Below are 20,584 nucleotides of genomic sequence, written 5' to 3'. Positions count from 1 at the left end.
GGTGGTAGAATATTTAAGAGGGGTATCCTAGATAGAGGAAGTTATGTCATTAGGAGTGTGTCCTTGAAGAACCCTACTGGACCCTGGACCCTTTCACTACCCCACCCCACTTTTCTGTTTCTCAACTGCCACACTCCTGCTGTAAAGTACTGTGCTGCCACAGGTCCAAGCCACAGAGCCAAGCACTATCAGCTGAAACTATGAGTCAAAATATGCTTTTTTTTTCCTTATTAAGTTCATTATTACATAAAAGCTGATTAACACACCAACCTAAAGGTTTTTATAACACACAAAGTAAAATTAAAAAATAATTAGAACTGATATTAATTTTATCAGTGATACTTGGACAGAATATATTGCACAGATACAGATGTCTGAGCTACTCTGTTATGTATTTTCATATATTACTCCTAAAGGTTACGTAAATTTTCCCCTAAATTATAATTAAAAAATTATAGGGCAAAAGGGGTATAATAAGGTATGGTTTCCAACATCTTAAGGTGGCAGAACTGTGATCTGGACTCCAAAAATTTCACTTACCTTTATAAAATAAAAAAGCAAAAACAAATAAAGCCTTTTATGTTACCCAGAGAGATATATTTTAATAATTCATTGATAACATAGTGCAACCTCATTTCATATAATTAAAATCTTACTTTGTTTCATGTAGTGTTCTTTTCCTAAGTCGAAGAGGATGAGTAGTTTCTTGTTTCTCAGTGGTTACATTTTGCTCTGGATCACTGATGACAGCCCTACACAGGAAAATATGAAGTCTAATAATCAAGGTGATAATGCATTACTCTAGCATTCATATATTTTTAAGCAGCTGGAAAAGATCAAACACTAAATGAAATTTAAATCACTATTAGAATAACATTTTGCCAGAAATGAGTAAATTTAATTATTAAAAATATTGGCCATAAAAATTGAATATTCCTATCTCTTATTCCATAATTATTGTCTAAAAATAAATTGAAATTTTGAAGGATGCTAAGTGCTTCATGTCTTTCTTTTACTACTCTTTAAACAAATAGATACTACACTGGTTTCTGATAGAGGAAAACACTGGTAAAGAATATAATAAGAATAAAAATGCAATAAGAATAAAGTAATGAGTACGATAATAGAAATTCAATGGGCAAACAGAAGATGACTTAAATCCTGGAAAAGAATATATAAGAAAGATTCCACCAAAGCCCTCAAAGAAGAGATGTCCGCACTGCCTCTGAAAAGGTTAATAGAAGTAGCTGTTCAGAGGAAAGGGAGTCAGGATATCAAGAGAAGAGCAACAACAAATACAAGGCCGCAGGATTAGAGCAGCACAGCACACCTGAGCAGCTGCACAGAGGGCAGGGATAAGAACACACACTCTGGGGCTGGAATACCTGGGTTCAGCCCTTGCCTCTTCCAGAAATTAGGCGTGTGGCCTTATCTAGTCTTTTGACTTTAGGGTACAGTTTCTTCACTCATAAAAGAAACAATAATGAGCTGGGCATGGTGACACACTCCTATTATCCCAGTAGTTAGAGAGGCTGAGGCAGCAGGATCACAGGCTCAAAGCTAGCCCCAGCAACTTAGCAAAATTCTAAGCAACTTAGTGAGACCTATCTCAAAATAAAAAATAAAAAGGGCTGAAGAAGTAGCTCAGTGGTTAAATACCTAGTTCAATCCTCAGTACCAATAATAATAATAATGATGATAATAATAATAATAGTACCTCTTTCAAATAACTATTATGAAGATTAAATAAATTAGTTAATACATATTATTTAGAGGAGTGTCTATCATCTAGTGTTAGTGAAGTGCTCACTCACTGAGCTTATGCCTCCCTGTTCCCATTTTATTATGTTCTGCCAAATATGAAATATGAACAAACACAGAGTCATGACAGGCTATTAGGTAACACTGCAATAGGCTAAAAAAAAGATAGCAAGGTGGCATTAAAAATAGATGCAATATAATGGATTTGAGAAATACTGGAAGAACTAGGAGATTGACTGGCTTTAACACCATTAAGTAGAAAAATCTACCGTAATCTTACAATGTGAAAGGAGTTTCATTTAATAATGTAAGGAATATGGGAGTCATATTACAGTTTTGGTTTATCATTATTGGTAATAGTATTTTAATGGCAGAAAGGTAATCTATCCTTACTTCTGTCTTTACCCAAATACAAATTTATATAATCCTTAACAACCTTGTTGCCCTCTCTTTTTTTCCTATTTCCCTGGCAAAACCCCAAGTCAGAATGAATTGATGATGAACTGGTTAAAAGAATAAATACATAAGCCTTTTTGAAAAAGGTATCATGAGTCTTCAAAAAATACAAAGATAAACAGCAAGTCAGAGATAGAAGAATTTATGAATTTTTTCAGTTTCTTCAATTGCTTAAACATTCAGGAAAAGCTTTAAGCATTTCTACCTTACACTGTAGGTACTTTCTATTTGTGTGCCAAGTTATGAACCAAACAATTTTAAGCTGAGTATAAAGATAATTTTTTTTTAATTTTCCTGGTGAAGAAGGCTGGCATTTACCAAAAAATGGCACCTATTCTGTTCTCACACCTTCACAGGTATCAGTTCTATGTTAAATAGACACATAAAGAATGTTAGAGTTATAGAAATCTTAAATGTTCTTTTGGAAGAGGCTAAAATCAAGACACACAGAAGGAAAATATGAAGGCTCAAAAAGTAATTTTAGTCACATAGCTAAACATAAAATTCAGTTCTGCTGACTTAATTAGTCCTTTTTTCCAGTTCATTCGTTCATTTGCCCATTCAGCAAGTACTTAGTGTACAGATACTCCACTAGGGAACAGAAATGCAGCAAAAATGAACAAAACTTCCAAAGAGACCGGCTTTATGGAGCAAGCAGACAATTAACATGATGAATAAGTAAAGTAAGAGGTAAATTACATATTGATAATTCCCATGGAAGGAAAAACAAAGTAGTAAGAGGCTATAGAGATTTGAGTAAGGGAGTTATAACTTCTTATTTGGTAGCCAAGGTAGATCTCAATAAGGTGACTTCTAAATAAAGGTAAAGTGAGCAAGCAGCAATATGGATTTATGGGGAAAATGCATTCTAAGCAGAGAGGAAAATATATGCAAAGTACCTGAAACATTAGTAGAACCTGATATGTTCCAGAGCAGGGAGCAAGCCAGAAGTAGAGTAGACAGATGAGAGGAGCAGGACTCCAAAGTCTAACAGTAAGCAGATCAATGGTGGGACTGAACACTATATTACTGGCCCCAATTTTTCAGCACTCCTGATTCACATCCTTAACATGGCTTTATTATAAGTGAAATGTACTTCCTCTCCCCTTGACTTTGAGCTTAGCCACTTGACCTCCTTTGGTTAATTATATATAGTTGGATGATTCTGCTAATCTTAAATGCACTGATTCATGAAAGTGTGGATGATCTACAATGATATACAAAATCTGCCAATCTACAATGGTCCAAGCTAAATAGTCCCTCTGCATTTATAGAGGAATCTTTTACTTGAGACTATTTGGCTATCCAAGTATTGTTCTGCTCTCATGTATGGTAGATGCACAAGAGGGTAAATTGAAATATATGAGGTCTCTTACAACCTAAGCTCAGAATGATGTGATCATTTATTTTGTTCATATATAACTGGCCAGAGGAATAAGTAAAATCCATCCATCTAAGCCAAGTCTGGACAGCAAATCTAAAGACACATTAGCAAAAATTAAATGCTGTTTTTTTTCTTGAGAGAGAGAGAGAATTTTTTAATATTTATTTTTAGTTTTCGGTGGACACATCTTTATTTTATTTTTATGTGGTGCTGAGGATGGAACCCAGCACCCCACAAATGCCAGGTGAGCACGCTACCGCTTGAGCCACATCCCCAGCCCAAAATGCTGTTTTTTTTTAAGCTCCTAAAAATTACTTATACTTACATATAAGCATTGTAATTTTATTATTATTGGTTTGGTTTAATTACTGGATGGTTTGATCTGTCTAAATAATTTTAATAATTTCATTCTAGCTGCTGGGTTGAGAATAAACCTACAAGAGGCAAATGCAGACACAATAAGAGCAGTTAACAAATAAATGAAATAATCCAGGAGATAGAAGGTAATGGTTGAAACAAGGATGGTGGCAAAAGAAGGAATAAATTTATTTTAATGGTGGAACTGAAAAATGTCTGCTGACAGACTGGATATAGAATTTGAATGAAAGAGATGAGTTAAAGGCAACACCAGGATTTAGACCTAAATAATTTCAAGAATGGAGTTTCCACAGAGGAAAATTAAAGAGGACTGGGTCATGCAGAAGAACCCAGACTGGAAAATAAAATTGTTAAATTGAAATCTTAAATTAGAGATGCATCAGGATACAGAATGTTTTTAAGAGCATGATTCTAGATGAAATCACTAGGAGGCAAATACAGAAAACGTCCTAGGCAGTGCCATATTTAAAGACTGGGGAGACGAAGAAGAACCAGAAAACAATTAGGAGTGGAAAGTAGGGGGAAAAAAACAGTCAAATGTGGTGAGCAGGAAGTCAGTAGAGAAGAGAAAAAAGTGTTTCAAAAAGAAGTAAGCTTTCAAGGGAGCCAGTGTTGCTGATGGGCCAAGTAAATGAGAACTGAGAAACCACCATTTGTCTAGCAATACGGATGAGACTACTTACCTTATGAAGAGAATAAGGTAGTAGAGGTAAAACATAAGTCAAGTCCATGGGATGATAGACTATAAAAATAATTGTTTCAAAGAACTTACTGAAAAAATATGCTTGTAGGATTATCATTCTTTCCGCTTCCTAAATAAACAACTTTTTCAGGTTGATCTTAAGTCTTACTTTTTCCTTGAAGAGTTCCTGCATTAGTCCAGCCTCTTCTAAAATCTTACCATATTTACAAGCTGTCATACTATTTAGCACTGCATGTAATAGAATTTTATATAGTTTTCTAAGGAGCTTTTAAATTCTTGAAGATTACTCTCACAGTTCTCAAACTGCATAGGGGAACTGCGGGATATTAATTTTTAAGGGAAACAGGCATTCGCCATCTTTTGGATATCATATAAACTACTAGCTGAAAGTAGCTGACAGCTTCAACACAGGATTATGTTATTCTTTCTTCAATGATGTTACATCTTTACAAGAGTTCTCTACAACCACTGTAATAAAAAAGCAAATATGTGAAAATCAATGCAGAATAGAAAGTGATCCTAAATGATTCTAAGATTTAAGAGATTGTTCAGTGCTTAAAAGATGTATACAACCCATTAGTAAGCAACTGTGACAATTTAAGAATGAAATAAATATATTTTCTTCTAATTTATCAGCATCATTTTTTCATGTGGCCACAAAGTTGTTAGGAAATAGATACTTAGTAAGTTGTTTAGAAAAAAGTTCTTAATAAATAGAACTATTATGTATTTCTATTCGTCTAAGGGTGCTCTGAAAAAAATTACTAAGACACTAAGAGTGCAATGAAGAGAGAGCTTGGGAACCTCTAAGTCAGCCATGCCTTGAGTGACCAGGGACATGTATATCATACATGAAAATGAAATTCAATGAAAACTTTTGGAATGGATTTCTATTACCAGTTACTAACTCTCACCTAGATAAGTGGTCGATCATCATTTGCTCTGTGACGGTCTGTTTCTTCTTCTCTGCAGCCACAATTTCCTGAGAAGATAAAAATAAAAACATTTTTATTATCCATAAAGCAGAAGAATTAATACCAAAATCCTAAAAAAATAAACATTTCTAATGTTGCTCTTAAATACAGATTGTTATCCATCATTAACATACTTAAGCTTTAATTATTTAATCTTAAGTTACCATTTTCTAAAAAGTAAAGCACTTAAATTTCAATACAAATCATCAGACATTTCCAACAAGCTATGGAGTCAGAATAAAGGGTAAGAAGGATATGACATGCCCCCCCTTATTACTCCCAATAAGATATGTCCTACCAAATGTATCTTAACCTGCTACAAGAATACCAATACAGAAACAAAAAGAGTGCAGTCTAAAACTATTCACAGTTGAAGATGCTGAAACTGAAATAGAATCATTCAACTTTACATCAAAAATCTAAAACTGAAACAGGCACGGTTGTGCATGCCTGTAATCTCAGCAACTGGGGAGGCTGAGACAGGAGGATTGCAAGTTCAAGGCCAGCCTCAGCAACTCAGCAAGACCCTAAGCAACTGAGCAAGACCCTATCTCAAAATAAAAAATAAAAAGTGCTACGGATACAGCTCAGTGGTAAAGCACCCCTGGGTTTAATTCCCAGTTTAAAAAAAAAAAAAATCTAATACATAACAAAAGAATTCCCATCTTTAAAAGGAAGATAATCTTTTCTATGTCTGTCTTATGGTTTCAGTATGAGGTGTCCCCCAAAATGTTTCTGTGCTAATGGAGGAATGTTCAAAGGTATCATGATTGAACTGTGAGAGCTGAAACCTAGTCAGTCCATCCTAGTTTGAATGACTGAGTGGTAGCTATAGACAGGTGGGTGTGTGTAGAGGAGGTGGGTTACTGGGCCTGTGCCCTGGAAGGGTGCTTCTTCTTCCCTGAAGCCCCTTTTCCACCCTCTGCCCCTCCCTCTCCTTCCTAACACTGCCATGAGCTAAGCAGCTTTCCTCCTTGGAGCTCCGAAACCATGAACCCTAAATAAACTTTTCCTCCTCTAAGTTGTTCATGTCAGGTATTTTGGTCACAGTGAGGCAAAAGATGACTATAATAGTATATAATACCTTAATAGTATCTAATCAATTTTCCTTAATTACTGGTTTTATTAAACTGTCTTCATACTATTTTTTATTTTTCCAACTCATCTAAAAGCATTTTTACTACTTTTTAGGTCATATCAAATTGGAAGATTTGCAATCATTCAATTCTAATTAGAGATTACACAACTATAAACACTAAAATATTTCTTTAGGGGAAAAATAAAAGAAGTTAAAAATTAAGAGGTCAAAACAATGCATGTCCTATTCTTAGAATATAGTTACCATATCTCTATTATTGACTCTAATAAAAAAAAAATCAACTAAGATAATGTTGTTTAAGACAGAGGCTTTGCAACTTCAGGGAAGGTGTTCAATTTAAAACTAACACAAAATATCAAGTAAAAGCATATTATAAAAATAAAAAGTGAAAATTTCTATGAATGTTTATATAATAAACACTGGAAAAAGTGGCCATTATTATATAAACATTAGCCTATAATTGAATTTAGTGTTTTTTAGTAGAAATTTAAGATGTATTGTTTACATATCCAAAAATACCCAAAATAGCTTTTATATCTTTTAATACATGACTGTTTCTTATGCTATTCTCTAAGTTCATAACACACTATAATGATTTTTTATTTAATAGTAAATTTAAAATGGCAATTAAAAAAGAAAATTATATAACCCGCAGCTAAAGCAAAGAGTATTTTATAATACTTGAGGATGATTCAAAAAGCAGACAGTAAAACACATTGAAATTATATACAGAAGAGATCCACTCCAGCCAGAATGTAGATGAAAAACTCAAAACCTAGACAAAGACGAAGATTAATGACTCTCCTAGAGCCCATGCAAAGGGCCACCTTCAGTGCTAAAGTTCATGGTGGTTTTTACTTTGTAGGGAAGATTGGAACCACCCCCAGTCACATTGATTTAGAGGTCTGTGAAAGCATAAAGCAGATTAGAAACAGAAGTCACAGGAATACAAAAGAGCTGACAACACTGAAAAATAACAACAGCACCAGGAGAGGGGCATAAAAACCATAGTGTCACTACTTGTTGTTCCTTTAAGTAGCTAAAGAAGTTTGTACCTCCATCTTTAAAACACATTGGTGATCATTTCAAATGTCTGAAAAGCCTACTCATATCCACATTGCCATGGAGAAACAAAACAGATAAACAAGTACTACAGCAAAAAAGCAACTCAAATTACTTGATGGTCAATTTATATACATCGTCACTAATAATGTCAATTCAAAGAAAAGAAATATACTACCACCCAGATGGCTTTGGGTTATACCAAGAATAATACCCAATGGGCCCTAAGTATAGGTGATATCCATCTCAAATACAACTTCAGAAAATATACCTTATTGGGGACACTATTTTGCCTCATAATTTTGTTATTTTTACGATGACCCAAGTAATACTACTAAGCATAAATATGTGAATAATAATATGCATAGAAAACTACATGCATGTGATTTTAATGGAAGAACTGCAATAAATTTGAGACATCCACAGACTATTAGCCTGACTGATCCAGAGATTAATTACACATCATTATCAATTCATAATATATTGATTCTAGGTGACTGCAACTCAAGTTTAAAAAAAGTATATACACATACACACATATATATACACACACAATAGTTTATCTATACAATTGTATGTGTATATATAGTGTGCATACATAAACATATGTATATATATAGTGAATATATATATCTATGTATATACACAGATATATGTATATATATTGCATATATATGTTGTGTGTGTATATATATTTTTTTAATGATAATGTAAAATGTAACTAGCTAAATCCATGTTGCTTTATTATTATTTGGGTTATCTAAGCCAGAGCTTTCCCATCTCGTAAGCAGAATCACAACACTCGTATTGCATGACCTTTTCAGGATGTCTAAGATACTAATCACCTGGGGTTCTAGGGGATGAGCACACTCCACCTTCAAGCAGTTTGGTCCCCTTACCATGGGATACTTACCTGTGTATACCAGAACTGGTCTAAGCACCACCTATCAATCTATTTAACTGTCAAAAATACATACTCGAAAGTTAATATTGAAAGTCTGGAGTTTTGCTTCAATTTTATTAAAGAAAACATCTTTAATTCCTGGCTTTTTCCACAACTGGCAGAATCTCTGTAATGATAGTAGCCTATGAATTTCAAAACAATAACTAGGCATCTGTTTGAAGGGAGGATGTGATACCAAATAAGCCCACTAACATAAAAAGTGGCCAATTAATATTTTGAACAATATAAACTAAATTTTTGTAAATAAAATGCAAGACACTTTCCACAGAAAATATACCAAACACAAGTTAATCATTTATAAAAATAACAACTCAATTTATACATCAATGAATATTCATCTCAGCCCAAATTCAATTGTTGCAATTTTTCTAAGTCTGTAAACTCTTGGAGGGTAATGATCCTAATGACTTATCATATAAGAGAGTGCTGAAGCCTGACCGCATCTGATTTCCTTGCGTTGTGCTGTACATGTTGAGAGTTGTGCACATAGTCACTCTGCAAGAGGGCTTTCCTATCCAGAGTTGTGAGGTCATCCAAACTGTTTTCTTCACCCTGTATACACTGTATAACGAAGCAATAAATGGACCATTATACACATATTTTGAATATTTGTATTTTTACAAAATAAGCAACTAGATAATGACTAAATACCTCAGAGATTACTTTTATAGGAGTTTTATAGTACAAACTATGACAATCTGATTGCCTCTCTTTGAATCCAGCTCTTCTACTTTATCTTTGTGCCTTGGTTTACTCAGATAAAATAGGAACAATAGTAACTACTTGACCAAAAAGATTAAATGAGATGGTACATGCCCAATTCTTATAAAGAATACCTGACTAGTCAAGCGCACTGGCACACACCTGTAATCCCAGAGTCTCAGGAGGCTGAGGCAGGAGGATCACAAGTTCAAAGCCAGCCTCAGCAAAAGCAGGGCTCTAAGCAACACAATGAGACCATGTCTCTATAAATAAAATACAAAATATTTTCCTTGGTACCCAGCCACCCCCCAAAAAAAATTACCTGACAAACTAAACATTAAATAAGAGAATGATTTTAACTATTACTGTCCATGTTGAGTTATTGTGAAATTAATAAATTAAATTCAGAACCAAAATACTAAAATATGGTGGTATTCTCTAAGGTAAAGAATTCTTTGGGATTGTCAAAAAGACAGAACGACAAATTTTTCTATGAATATGAGATATACTTATAATGACTTAACTAAAAAAAAGTTTCATTATGATAGCAACTTGTCAAAAACTTAACAAACTTCAAGAATTTTTATCCTATGGATTATTCTTACTTTAGATCTTCCTGAAAGATCACGCTTCAATTTCATACTCTGTTCTTTCTTCATGAACTTTGGTGGGCTACATGAAATTTTATTACATATGTGTTCATGATTTATTGCCTGTGTCTTCTATTATAAGCTCCATGAGGTCAGGAACTTTTGTCAATTTTATTGCTGTATCTCTGGTGCCAGAAAAGCATTTACTACTGGGAAATCAATCTATGAGAATATTGAATAGTCTGATTTATTTAACTGCCAATATAATTCTTTTCCCTAAATAATGATTTATTTAAATGGGCACCAAAAAGATGCTTAGCATTAGACAAAATAAACAAAGTAATTTAGTAGATACATTTAAGCATAAGCAAAGCTTTTTTTCACCTTGTTTTTAACACTTTACCAAAGGAAAGCAGTGAGTGATATTTCTACTTGATACATCAAATTTAACCTCCCCAAATCATACTTCCATATAGTCTTTCCTCAACTCTACTGAAGGTCAACTGCTTAGGCCAAAAGGCTCAGAGGAATTTTTTCATTTTAAATTATTTAATCGATAAAATTGTGTACATTCAAGGTATATGATGTGATGATTAGCTATACATATACATGTGTAATAATTACCACAACCAAACTAATTAATTAATGCATCCGTCATCACAAATAGTTATGCACACAGGTGTGAAAACACTGAAAATTTCAATCAAATTGAAAGTGAAAACTACAATATTAGTAACTATAGTTACCAACATTACAATAGTTCCCCAGAATTTATCATGTAAGTGAAATTTTGTACCTTTTGACCAACATCTCCCCATCTCCCTGGCAACCACACATAAGCAAGCACATAGAGCCCTTGCTTTCTGCTCCTGGCTTATTTTAATTAGCATAGTGTCCTGCATATTCATTCATGCACAGCCATTCTTGCTCTTCCCTTTCTCTCAAGCCTACAACCCATCTGTAGCCAATCTTCTTAGCCCCACCTTAGCCAGAATCTGAAGTCATGAGACCACCTCTTATCCAATTCTGTTGCTACCACCGCCTAGATCCAAGTCATCATCTTTATATCCTGCCTGGTTTACTGTGACAATCTCCCAGAGGTCTTCCTGTTTCCAAAGTTGCCATATTCTTAATTAAACCCTTTCTTGACAGAACTGAGCAGCTTTCTGCCTCAGGGTGAAAGGGCAAAGTCGTTACCTGTAAGGAGCTACTGTGATCTGGCTCCCAGGCTCCCTTTAACTCTCTGCCCAGTCTCCTCCCAACTCTCCCAGCTCTCCTTCCTCCTCTGACCACATTCTGCTCCTCAAGATTTCCTAAACCATCTCAGTTACTCCTACCTCATAACATGAGTTTCTACTGACTGGTTGGTTTCCATCTCTCAGGTGAGAGCTAAAATGCTATCTTATGGAAAAGGTCTCCCCTGCTGACCCTAAACAAATTACTACCCCATACCTACATCCTGGCTCTCCCTATTCTCTTCTATTCATAGCTCTTATTATGACCATCTGTGATGCAAAAATGGGCTGGTTGGTTATGGAATGCATTGATTGATTATGTTTTCTTCTTACTATCTCTTTCCTTTAGGAAATAAGTTCTATAACAGCAGAAATTTTTGTTTGTTTTATTCCCCTATTCCCAGAACAGTTTCTTGCATATAGTTAAAACATTCAATAAATTCAATAACTATTTGTGGAAAGAAAAAAAACAATACATTAATGAATTAAATCATTTCTATAACCAAAAGGCATTTGTCTTTTAAAAAGCTGATGAAAAAGATATATCTAACCTGATTAATAAATACAATTAATGAATTAATATGATTTTCTTAAAGTTGAAATTTAATAATTTCCATATTTTATTTAAAGATGTTTCAGTATTTCAGATAATATATACATGCACACATGAGAGTACATTTTCAGTAGAAAAAAAAATGGGTAACTAGAAATTCACCACCATTTTATACTAAGTGGTAATAAAACTCAACAAAGGAAATTTGGCATTAGAATCAAGTTCCAACTGATGATTTGTCAACTTGTGTATCAGCCTGATAAGTCAGTACCTATGGCCTTCTGTTAATGCCCTGGATCCTAAATACATCTAACCTTAACTTTTCTTCCTCAATAAAGAAAGTCAATTTACATGTTTCTTTCTGCTCTAAAAAGAGGGGATCCCATTTCTAAAATCAAGGACTTCTATTTCCAAACATTATAATGTTAACTCATGTAATTGTAGTAGAATTTATCAATAACTCAATTATATAATAGTCTTGATAATCACAGTACTACACATTTTAAAAGACCTTTTGTTTATAAAAGCTCTTTTGCAAAAACACCAAAAATGTGTTAAATAATTTCACCCTTTTAATGTATGTTTTAAAAAAAATCAAAGAAATCAAACAACATCTTATCTAAGCAGAAAATACACATAGATTGGCTTCTGTAAAATATCCATTCTAGATAAATATTTATCAGTCATATAGAGAGATTTGCAAATAATATTTGTTCCTCTCTTCAAACAAAAAGTAAACAAGTGTCCTCATCTGAACTTGTGTTCCAAGAAATTAAAGTTTCCCTTTAAAAATATTTTGAGCTATTTTTCTGCCACTCAATAGAGCATGTGCTTACAGAAACCTACAGTCCCAGCATATTTACGGTGATCTTAATATTACACTTTGCAAATAATACAAGGCTGCTTGGTAAAGGTTGTGAAACTATCCTATAATAATATTATAGATATCAACTGATAATGTTTGCATATGTTTAGATCTGGAAATTTGTTTTATGATAAAAAGCAACCAAATAATTTCATTAATTTTGTTATTCTTTCACCTAAACATGATTTATTTAGTCCTAGATAGTTCATACATGGATTTTTAAAAAATAGTTGCAATGCCACACCTACTTATAAATTTCAATTTTTTTAACCTATGGAAAATAAGCAAGTAAAACCATTAAACTTCCAAAAATACATAATTCTTATAGAAGGTTAACTAAATTAAAAATCATATCCAAATATTCTCTTATTTTTGGCCTGTAGTACCATAAACTGTTTTCAAGCCTTCCCAAAAATAAAGATTGACTTCCTGAATGTTTATGAAATACCATTAAGCTTATCACGTTTAATTTGCTCTTATATCCATAAATGCTGAATTTTTACCTAATAAATATTAATGAAAGCATAACAATTTCAGCAATTTGTAAGGTTAAAAAAATCTAAAAATGAGGCAAAAGTCAGTCAGGAAATAATGGCAGTTTTAGAATAAAATAGGTCCCTATATATTCTGAGGTTTCAACTTTAAAACTTAAAGACTATACTCCCACAGAATATATATATGCACATACATATTCTTACTCCATTCTCAAAGCAAGTAAAAAGCTTCTAACAGAAAAGATAATTCTAGATAAGGCTAGAATTTCTGCATTCAGAAAATGGCATAATAACCCATTATGTTTTGTAGAAAAAGCTAGCTAATATAGGTAAAGTAATTACAATAATATTGGCCTGGCCTACTGAGACAAATGTTGGCTATTGTTAGAAAGAGATTTCTATAACCCATGAATTATTTGCTTTAAATTTTAAATTTTAAGAACTCTCACTTATTACCTTTTCATCAGTCTTGTTTCTTGAAGGCTGTTGATGTGTGATATTTGATTTTGTCTTTTCTGAACTTCTCTGACTATATTGTGTATATCCCTCTTTCATTTCAGTTTTATATGGTTGATATTTTAGCTTGTATTTGCCTGTTGGTGATGGCAAATTTTCAGGTATTATGTCCTGTTCCTAGAGGTAAAAAGAAAAAAGTCTGTTGTTCTCAGAAAAAAATAAATTACTATAACTAAATTTCCTTATTGATATTAACAGATTTACCATTTACCTCACCATTTATGTTTAAGAAATGGACCATTATAACCTATGGTCTAAACAGAGATGATATTTAAAAACCTTGAGCTTATATGGCATTGCTGACCAATAAGAGCCAACAGAACTGCTCAGAATGAGCATTTGAATACCAATAATCTTACACTTGATTTCACAGCTGAAGGTCAATCCTGGTTTCAAAAGAATTTGAGAGAAGAAAAAGAAACTTTTCCTTCTTCTGACAAGTTTTAGGTAGACACTTTTTTTGTTTTCCATTGTCAATCATGTCTTCCAAAATAGTTATAGGAATTGGAGATCACGAATGCTGAGAAGCACTGATTGCCATTTCTGAAATATTGAGATATTCTGCCTTCTGATATTATTTGATTCCATGCTACATTTTCATGGGAATGAGAGATAATAGATAAGAGGAACCAGTGGATAAGAGGAACCAAAAAGAAGTTTTAAGCAAATGCAAGGGCATACATATTGATCCAGAGAGGCATAGACATTTCAAAAGGAAAATATAAACCAGTCCATTCCTTGAAAATTATTAAGGATATCCAAATTTAACTCAGGAAAAAAAAAAAGGGATGAGGCAAAACTTAAGGACAAAATCTGTAACAACATACAAATTAGGATACTTATGCAGTTTTCAAAAATGAGACTGAGAAAAGCATGAATAGAACCAGCTATATGATGGAGATATGCAAAGATAGAAAGGTAAGTACTATTCATAGAATAATACTAGTCAGAACCTGCATTCACTAGATATTGTTTAAAATGTAAACATGCCCCAAGGAGAAACATTGGATTAAGTATAGTTATTTATGTACTCCATAGTATTCTAGTAGCCTAATATATTAGAATATAGCTGTATTTTACCAATTTTACAAAAGAAAATTTTAAAATATCATTCCAATGTGTGAAAAAAATATAAAACAAACTAAATTATTTTACCATCGTTATTGTTTGAGATTTTCAAACAAAAATTTCTGGATCAAATATGGTGCTAATAATGCATACTATAATTCTTAAAATTAGTAATAAGCAAATATATACTAACCAGTTCATTTAGATGATGCTGAGCGTATGGTATTTGACCTGGTGAGACCCAACCAAGAGCAGATGACTTTGGTGGGTTAAAATGATTATGCACCATATTAAGTGGAATATATGAAAAATCATCCTAAAAAATAAAATTTAATTGTATTTTAGTATATGCTATGTATAATATAGTGGTCAAGTGTTTATTATGTTAAATAGGAAGTAAAAATTACCTCATCATCAGAGCTCACAAGGCTTCCCAAATCAAGTGGTGGGACCCTGAAAGAAATAAGTATATATCTTATAACTTTTTCAAATGAAACTTTGATAAATGCACATCACATATGTTAGATCACATATAAAGCCACACTGAAGCTAATGGTATTCTGGCTCCCACCAGACTGTGATTATCTTTTGTTAAATGTACAGGGATTTTTCGGCTGATGGTTAAATGCAGTCAATATTAAAAATAAAATTATATAAATTTGTGATTAAATAAATTATATTAAGAACAAAGGTAATAAATACTCAAAGTTCATCGGTTCCTAATGATTTCACTGGACTATACACTCCAGAGGCTCTGTGTACTCTTGTATCTCTATTGTGATATAATTGTGCCCAACTTTACAACTTTGCATTTACTGATTTGACATGGACAGTCTAAAATCAGTCATGATGAAATAGGCAAATGCTATGACTCAGGGCTTGATTTATTACTTTGTTGATTTCTGAGACTTGAAAGTATGGTGGAGAAAATGTTAATAATGCGGATGAAATTAAGAGTGCATCATGTCCACAGCTGTCAAATAGTGAATAACAAAAAATTATTTCTATATTCAATATTATTGATTTTATCAGGAAATAACTCATATCATTTTACAGTAAAGAAAAATAGCTTGAAAAATCACTTTAGTTCACATGGAACTACAATGGTTCATCATAGTGAAAACAGGTTGGCTACAGTTCAATAAAAAACAAAGAAAGTATTCTGTGACCAACAATTGGCTAACTGGACACTACAATAAAGAGTTATATGTTTTACTAGCATTTGTAAACTTCTTGCTACGTATACCTCTTATCATTAAGTTATAATAAACTTAAAATACACTTAAATTTATTTATAATAAAAAAGTAAAAAAAAAAAATTATAGTAAATTTGTAATACACTTTTGGAACACCAGTCATTAAATATTTACCAGTATATAATTGACTACTGCTTCCCACATATTCAGTACCTTGTATCTTAGTACTCAATACCTTGTATCTGAACATAATTCTTTATGTCCAGATAAGCAGCAGATATCTACTAGGTAGAACCACATGAAATTATAGATATTGGCTCATTTTAAATGTAAAATACAAAACATAAATTAATATATTCTAAACCAAAACTCAAATTTTAATAAGTTTGTTTAAGTTGTAATATACCTCAAAATAAGATTAGAGCATGGGTATATATTTGACTATACCAATTATAAAAATAAAAATGTTATATATTTCTTTCACAAATTCATTTAGTGAATTATTTGTTATTTATGGAGTCATAAATATATTTAACTTTTATGATTTTACATCTCAATTAAAAATAAACTGAAATTTTAAAATATCATAATAAAAATGAATTTTTTTTAATTTTTATTATTGGTTGTTCAAAACATTACATAGTTCTTAACATATTTCATACATTTGATTCAAGTGGGTCATGAATTCCCATTTTTACCCCATATACAGATTGCAGAATCACATCAGTTACACATCCACTGTTTTACATATTGCCATACTAGTGTCTGTTGTATTCTGCTGCCTTTCCTATCCTCTACTATCCCCCCTCCCCTCCCCTCCCCTCTTCTCTCTCTACCCCCCTCTACTGTCATTCATTTCTCCCCCTTGTATTATTTTTCCCTTTCCCCTCACTTCCTCTTGTATGTACTTTTGTATAACCCTGAGGGTCTCCTTCCATTTCCATGCAATTTCCCTTCTCTCTCCCTTTCCCTCCCACCTCTCATCCCTGTTTAATGTTAATCTTCTTCTCATGCTCTTCCTCCCTGCTCTGTTCTTAGTTGTTCTCCTTATATCAAAGAAGACATTTGGCATTTGTTTTTTAGGGATTGGCTAGCTTCACTTAGGATAATCTGCTCTAATGCCATCCATTTCCCTGCAAATTCCATGATTTTGTCATTTTTTAGTGCAGAGTAATACTCCATTGTGTATAAATGCCACATTTTTTTATCCATTCATCTATTGAAGGGCATCTAGGTTGGTTCCATAGTCTAGCTATTGTGAATTGTGCTGCTATGAACATTGATGTAGCAATATACCTGTAGTATGCTCTTTTTAGGTCTTTAGGGAATAGGAATTTTCTTAATAAGTAAATATTTTACCTTTTTCAGGAAAATAATATTAAAGACAATAAAACAAAAGAAGTTTTACTCATAATCCTACCATTCTATCACAAGATGATTTTGGCATAATAATTTTTAAAACTTCCATATACAAATAGGTTTTTCTGTAGTTCCCAAACATAGGTACACACATAATTTTTCTTTCATTCTTAACTTGGCAAGGCATCATAAATATTTGCCCATTAACCAATTCAAATGTAAAGAAATATTACTTACATAGGTGAGTAGGGATTCGGAGTTGCCCATGATCTGGAAACCCATCCTTGCTTTAATTTAAAAATAAAAATTAGAATCAGTATGCATATACCCTTTATGTTTTAAATGACAAGCAATGTATCAATGCGAAACTAATTATAATTTCTTTCAATAAACTCTCTATAAAAATACTTATTAAGCTCTTCTTGCTGTCTATGAGGCGTAGATAAAACAATATATGCAAGACAATTATTACCCATATAGCACTGTCTGTTAGAGAAGACATCACTCAAACAATAACAAGAAAAATAAGTCTATGACAGAGCAACCGTGTAGCAAGTGTACCCATCCTACTCTAGGGAATTAAGGAAATTTTTGCAAACCAGAAAGCAACCCTTAAAGGGAGTTCTGAAGAATGAGGAGATAGCTAGATGAAAAGAAAAGGGAGAAAACCACTTCCACCAAAATCAACTTACTGCTGAAATGTTATCTAATCGGGTGTTTTTTATAATATTGATAGAAGCATGGGCTGTTATTTTCAAGACTGAAATTTATGACTATAATTTACCATCAGAGTAAGAGATACAAATTTAACTCAATATCAACTTTAATATGACATTGTTTCAAATACTATTCTAATATTTAAGATATGGAAATGGCAAGATTCTAAAAGAATCATTTAAATGAAAAAATAAACATGTAATAGAGGCATAAAGGTATCATGTTAACTTATATCCCCTTGCCTAACCTGGGATCTGAACAATTTTTCATGTTCTTATCTCTATTTATCTGTTGTTAGTGTTTGTAATGATGATACTTGTACTAATAAGTATCAGATTTTTTTTAAAGAGCTTATATGTTCTCATTTTTTAAATACTATTCTTCTTAAAACACTCCAGAAATAGCACCTAGTAATTAGGCTTCAACTATATTGACACCTGGCTAATAAACTGTAAGAACAATCTGGGATTAATTAAAAAAAAAACAATAGTTCAAGATAAGCATAAACATGTCCCCTAACTCTACCACTAGATATAGTTAGTAAGATATAAGGCAGGTTTTATTTTTACAGAAAAAGGTAATTACAGAAGCTATTATTTTCAGAATTTAAACATTGATATCTTCCTAATAATTAACCAGAGGGGGAAAAAACCCTGAAGTTTCCATAATCTGATAACCAAGTAATCAGAGGAAAAGGCTGTAATACCATGCTTGATATTTTAACTAGTGAGAAGGGCTTCGACCCAAATTATCAATGACTTGAAATTTTTAAACTGTAAAATAGTAAACCATAAGAACTCCAAAGCATTCACCCATTCATATAGGGAGCTGGTTTAACCTAAACTAAAGATCACAGGTCTTGAAGTCAGAACTAGAGTTCAAAGTACTAGCAAGTCACTTAATCTCTAGAAACCTGAGTTCTTGCATATCTAAAAGCAGCAGGCAAATAATAGTGCCCACCTCTAAGGTTCACAGTTTGATTTATATGTTATTCAGACTTTTATTATGGTCAATGATAATCAGTAGGTATTCAGTATCTATAATAAAAATAGCAAAGAGATGTGTATCACTTTCATATACCTTTAAATTAAATGTCCCATTTATCCAATTCTATGTGGATGCAGGGACAAAGTAACTTTAAGATTTCACTTAATTAATTGATGAAATCTACAACAGTGGTATTGTGAAGGCTGAGAAGAATAAAGGTCCTAATAATAAAAGCCTGGATTCTCTTCCTGCATTGCTAATAGAAAATGTAATATTCTACAAAAATTTTAATTTTGGTTTAAATATAAAAATTGCAAGTTGGATATTTGTACTTCTATCCTTTTGAGCATGCAGTCATCACGACCCTGCTTCCCTTCTCCACCTTTTTTGCAAATCAAATGCTAATTCTAGTGCATACAGATGTCATTCTTCACTGAAACCTTCTCTACCTTTGCCAAACCAATCTTCTTTCTGCCTTTACACTTTTGTAGCTATTTCTTTAGTTGAATTTAACACTCGGAATCATAAATCTTTAAGATTAACTACAGGATCATTTATTACATCTCATTTATTGTTGGGTCTTTAGCACTTCGAATTGCACTAAACACATTATAAATAAAAAAATAAAATTCAAAAGAATGTAGTCACAGAGATTCTATTTTAAATAAAACTAGTGTACATTTTTAAAAAGTTTGGTTTATGATCTTCTAAAACTTCCTCTGAATATAAATTGTACTATATATTATATAACCACTAAACACATTTTTAGAGTTTTTAATAATATAGAAAATGCATTTTAAAAGTAACATAAAATTATATTTGCAGTTTGCAATAGTGTACCAATTATACATAAACCCATCAAAATGTAATAGGGCACATACTCATGAAGGAAATATTGATATGTTCTTCTCTCTACTATTGCTTCTTCTTTTAGAATTTTTATGGACACGTGGATAATTTTTAAGTAACAATAATAAAATGATCAGCATGATTTTAAAAAAAACTAACTCAGTGAGTTTTCAAGTAATAATTAACTTCAATTTCGGTGGTTCCATTTTTCAAATCTAGGAAACATTAATCTAAATATTTGTGAATATAATTAGTTATCAAAGCATGAAGAAAGGACTCATAAAATTATTTAATGAGTCATCATGAAAGAGAAAAACTAGATTATTTACATACTTGTAGTGGCTTCTTTCTTCTCAGGAGTAGCTGAGATTGGCTCCTAGGAGAAGTAGCCACTCCTTTTACCTCTAAATCCATTCAAGTTCCCGTATTTTTCATGCAGTATCCTGGTACTTTCAAAAAGGCAAAACAAATGTAAAATGATAATGCCTATCTGGTTTTAAATAAGTCATACAACTTACATAATAATACTTCATAGAAAGAAATCATATGGTCAATCACTTTTACTTCTTTCATCAGAATCGTATTTGTATAGGGCAATTACATTATACCCTGTGGTAGTCTGCTCCCAAAGAGATCCCCATTGAAATGTCTGGACTCTAAATATGTACCTTA

At 32.4% G+C, this 20,584-nt stretch overlaps 1 protein-coding gene across 1 annotated transcript in view; it reads right to left on the bottom strand.

Annotated features, from left to right (window-relative positions):
* Nucleotides 1–20,347, bottom strand: part of Caps2 (calcyphosine 2) — a 43,885-nt gene extending 23,538 nt beyond the window's left edge. The window contains 8 exon segments of the mRNA XM_027929793.1: nt 657–752; nt 5,597–5,664; nt 9,220–9,333; nt 13,677–13,853; nt 14,998–15,120; nt 15,212–15,257; nt 17,597–17,646; nt 20,246–20,347. Of these exon segments, the coding sequence (XP_027785594.1) occupies nt 657–752; nt 5,597–5,664; nt 9,220–9,333; nt 13,677–13,853; nt 14,998–15,120; nt 15,212–15,257; nt 17,597–17,646; nt 20,246–20,347 (776 nt within the window).
* Nucleotides 20,348–20,584: the final 237 nt, after the last annotated feature.

This window comes from Marmota flaviventris, chromosome 3 (assembly GCF_047511675.1).
Source record: "Marmota flaviventris isolate mMarFla1 chromosome 3, mMarFla1.hap1, whole genome shotgun sequence".
NCBI lineage: Eukaryota > Metazoa > Chordata > Mammalia > Rodentia > Sciuridae > Marmota > Marmota flaviventris.
This window is presented reverse-complemented; position numbering and strand designations above follow the sequence as displayed.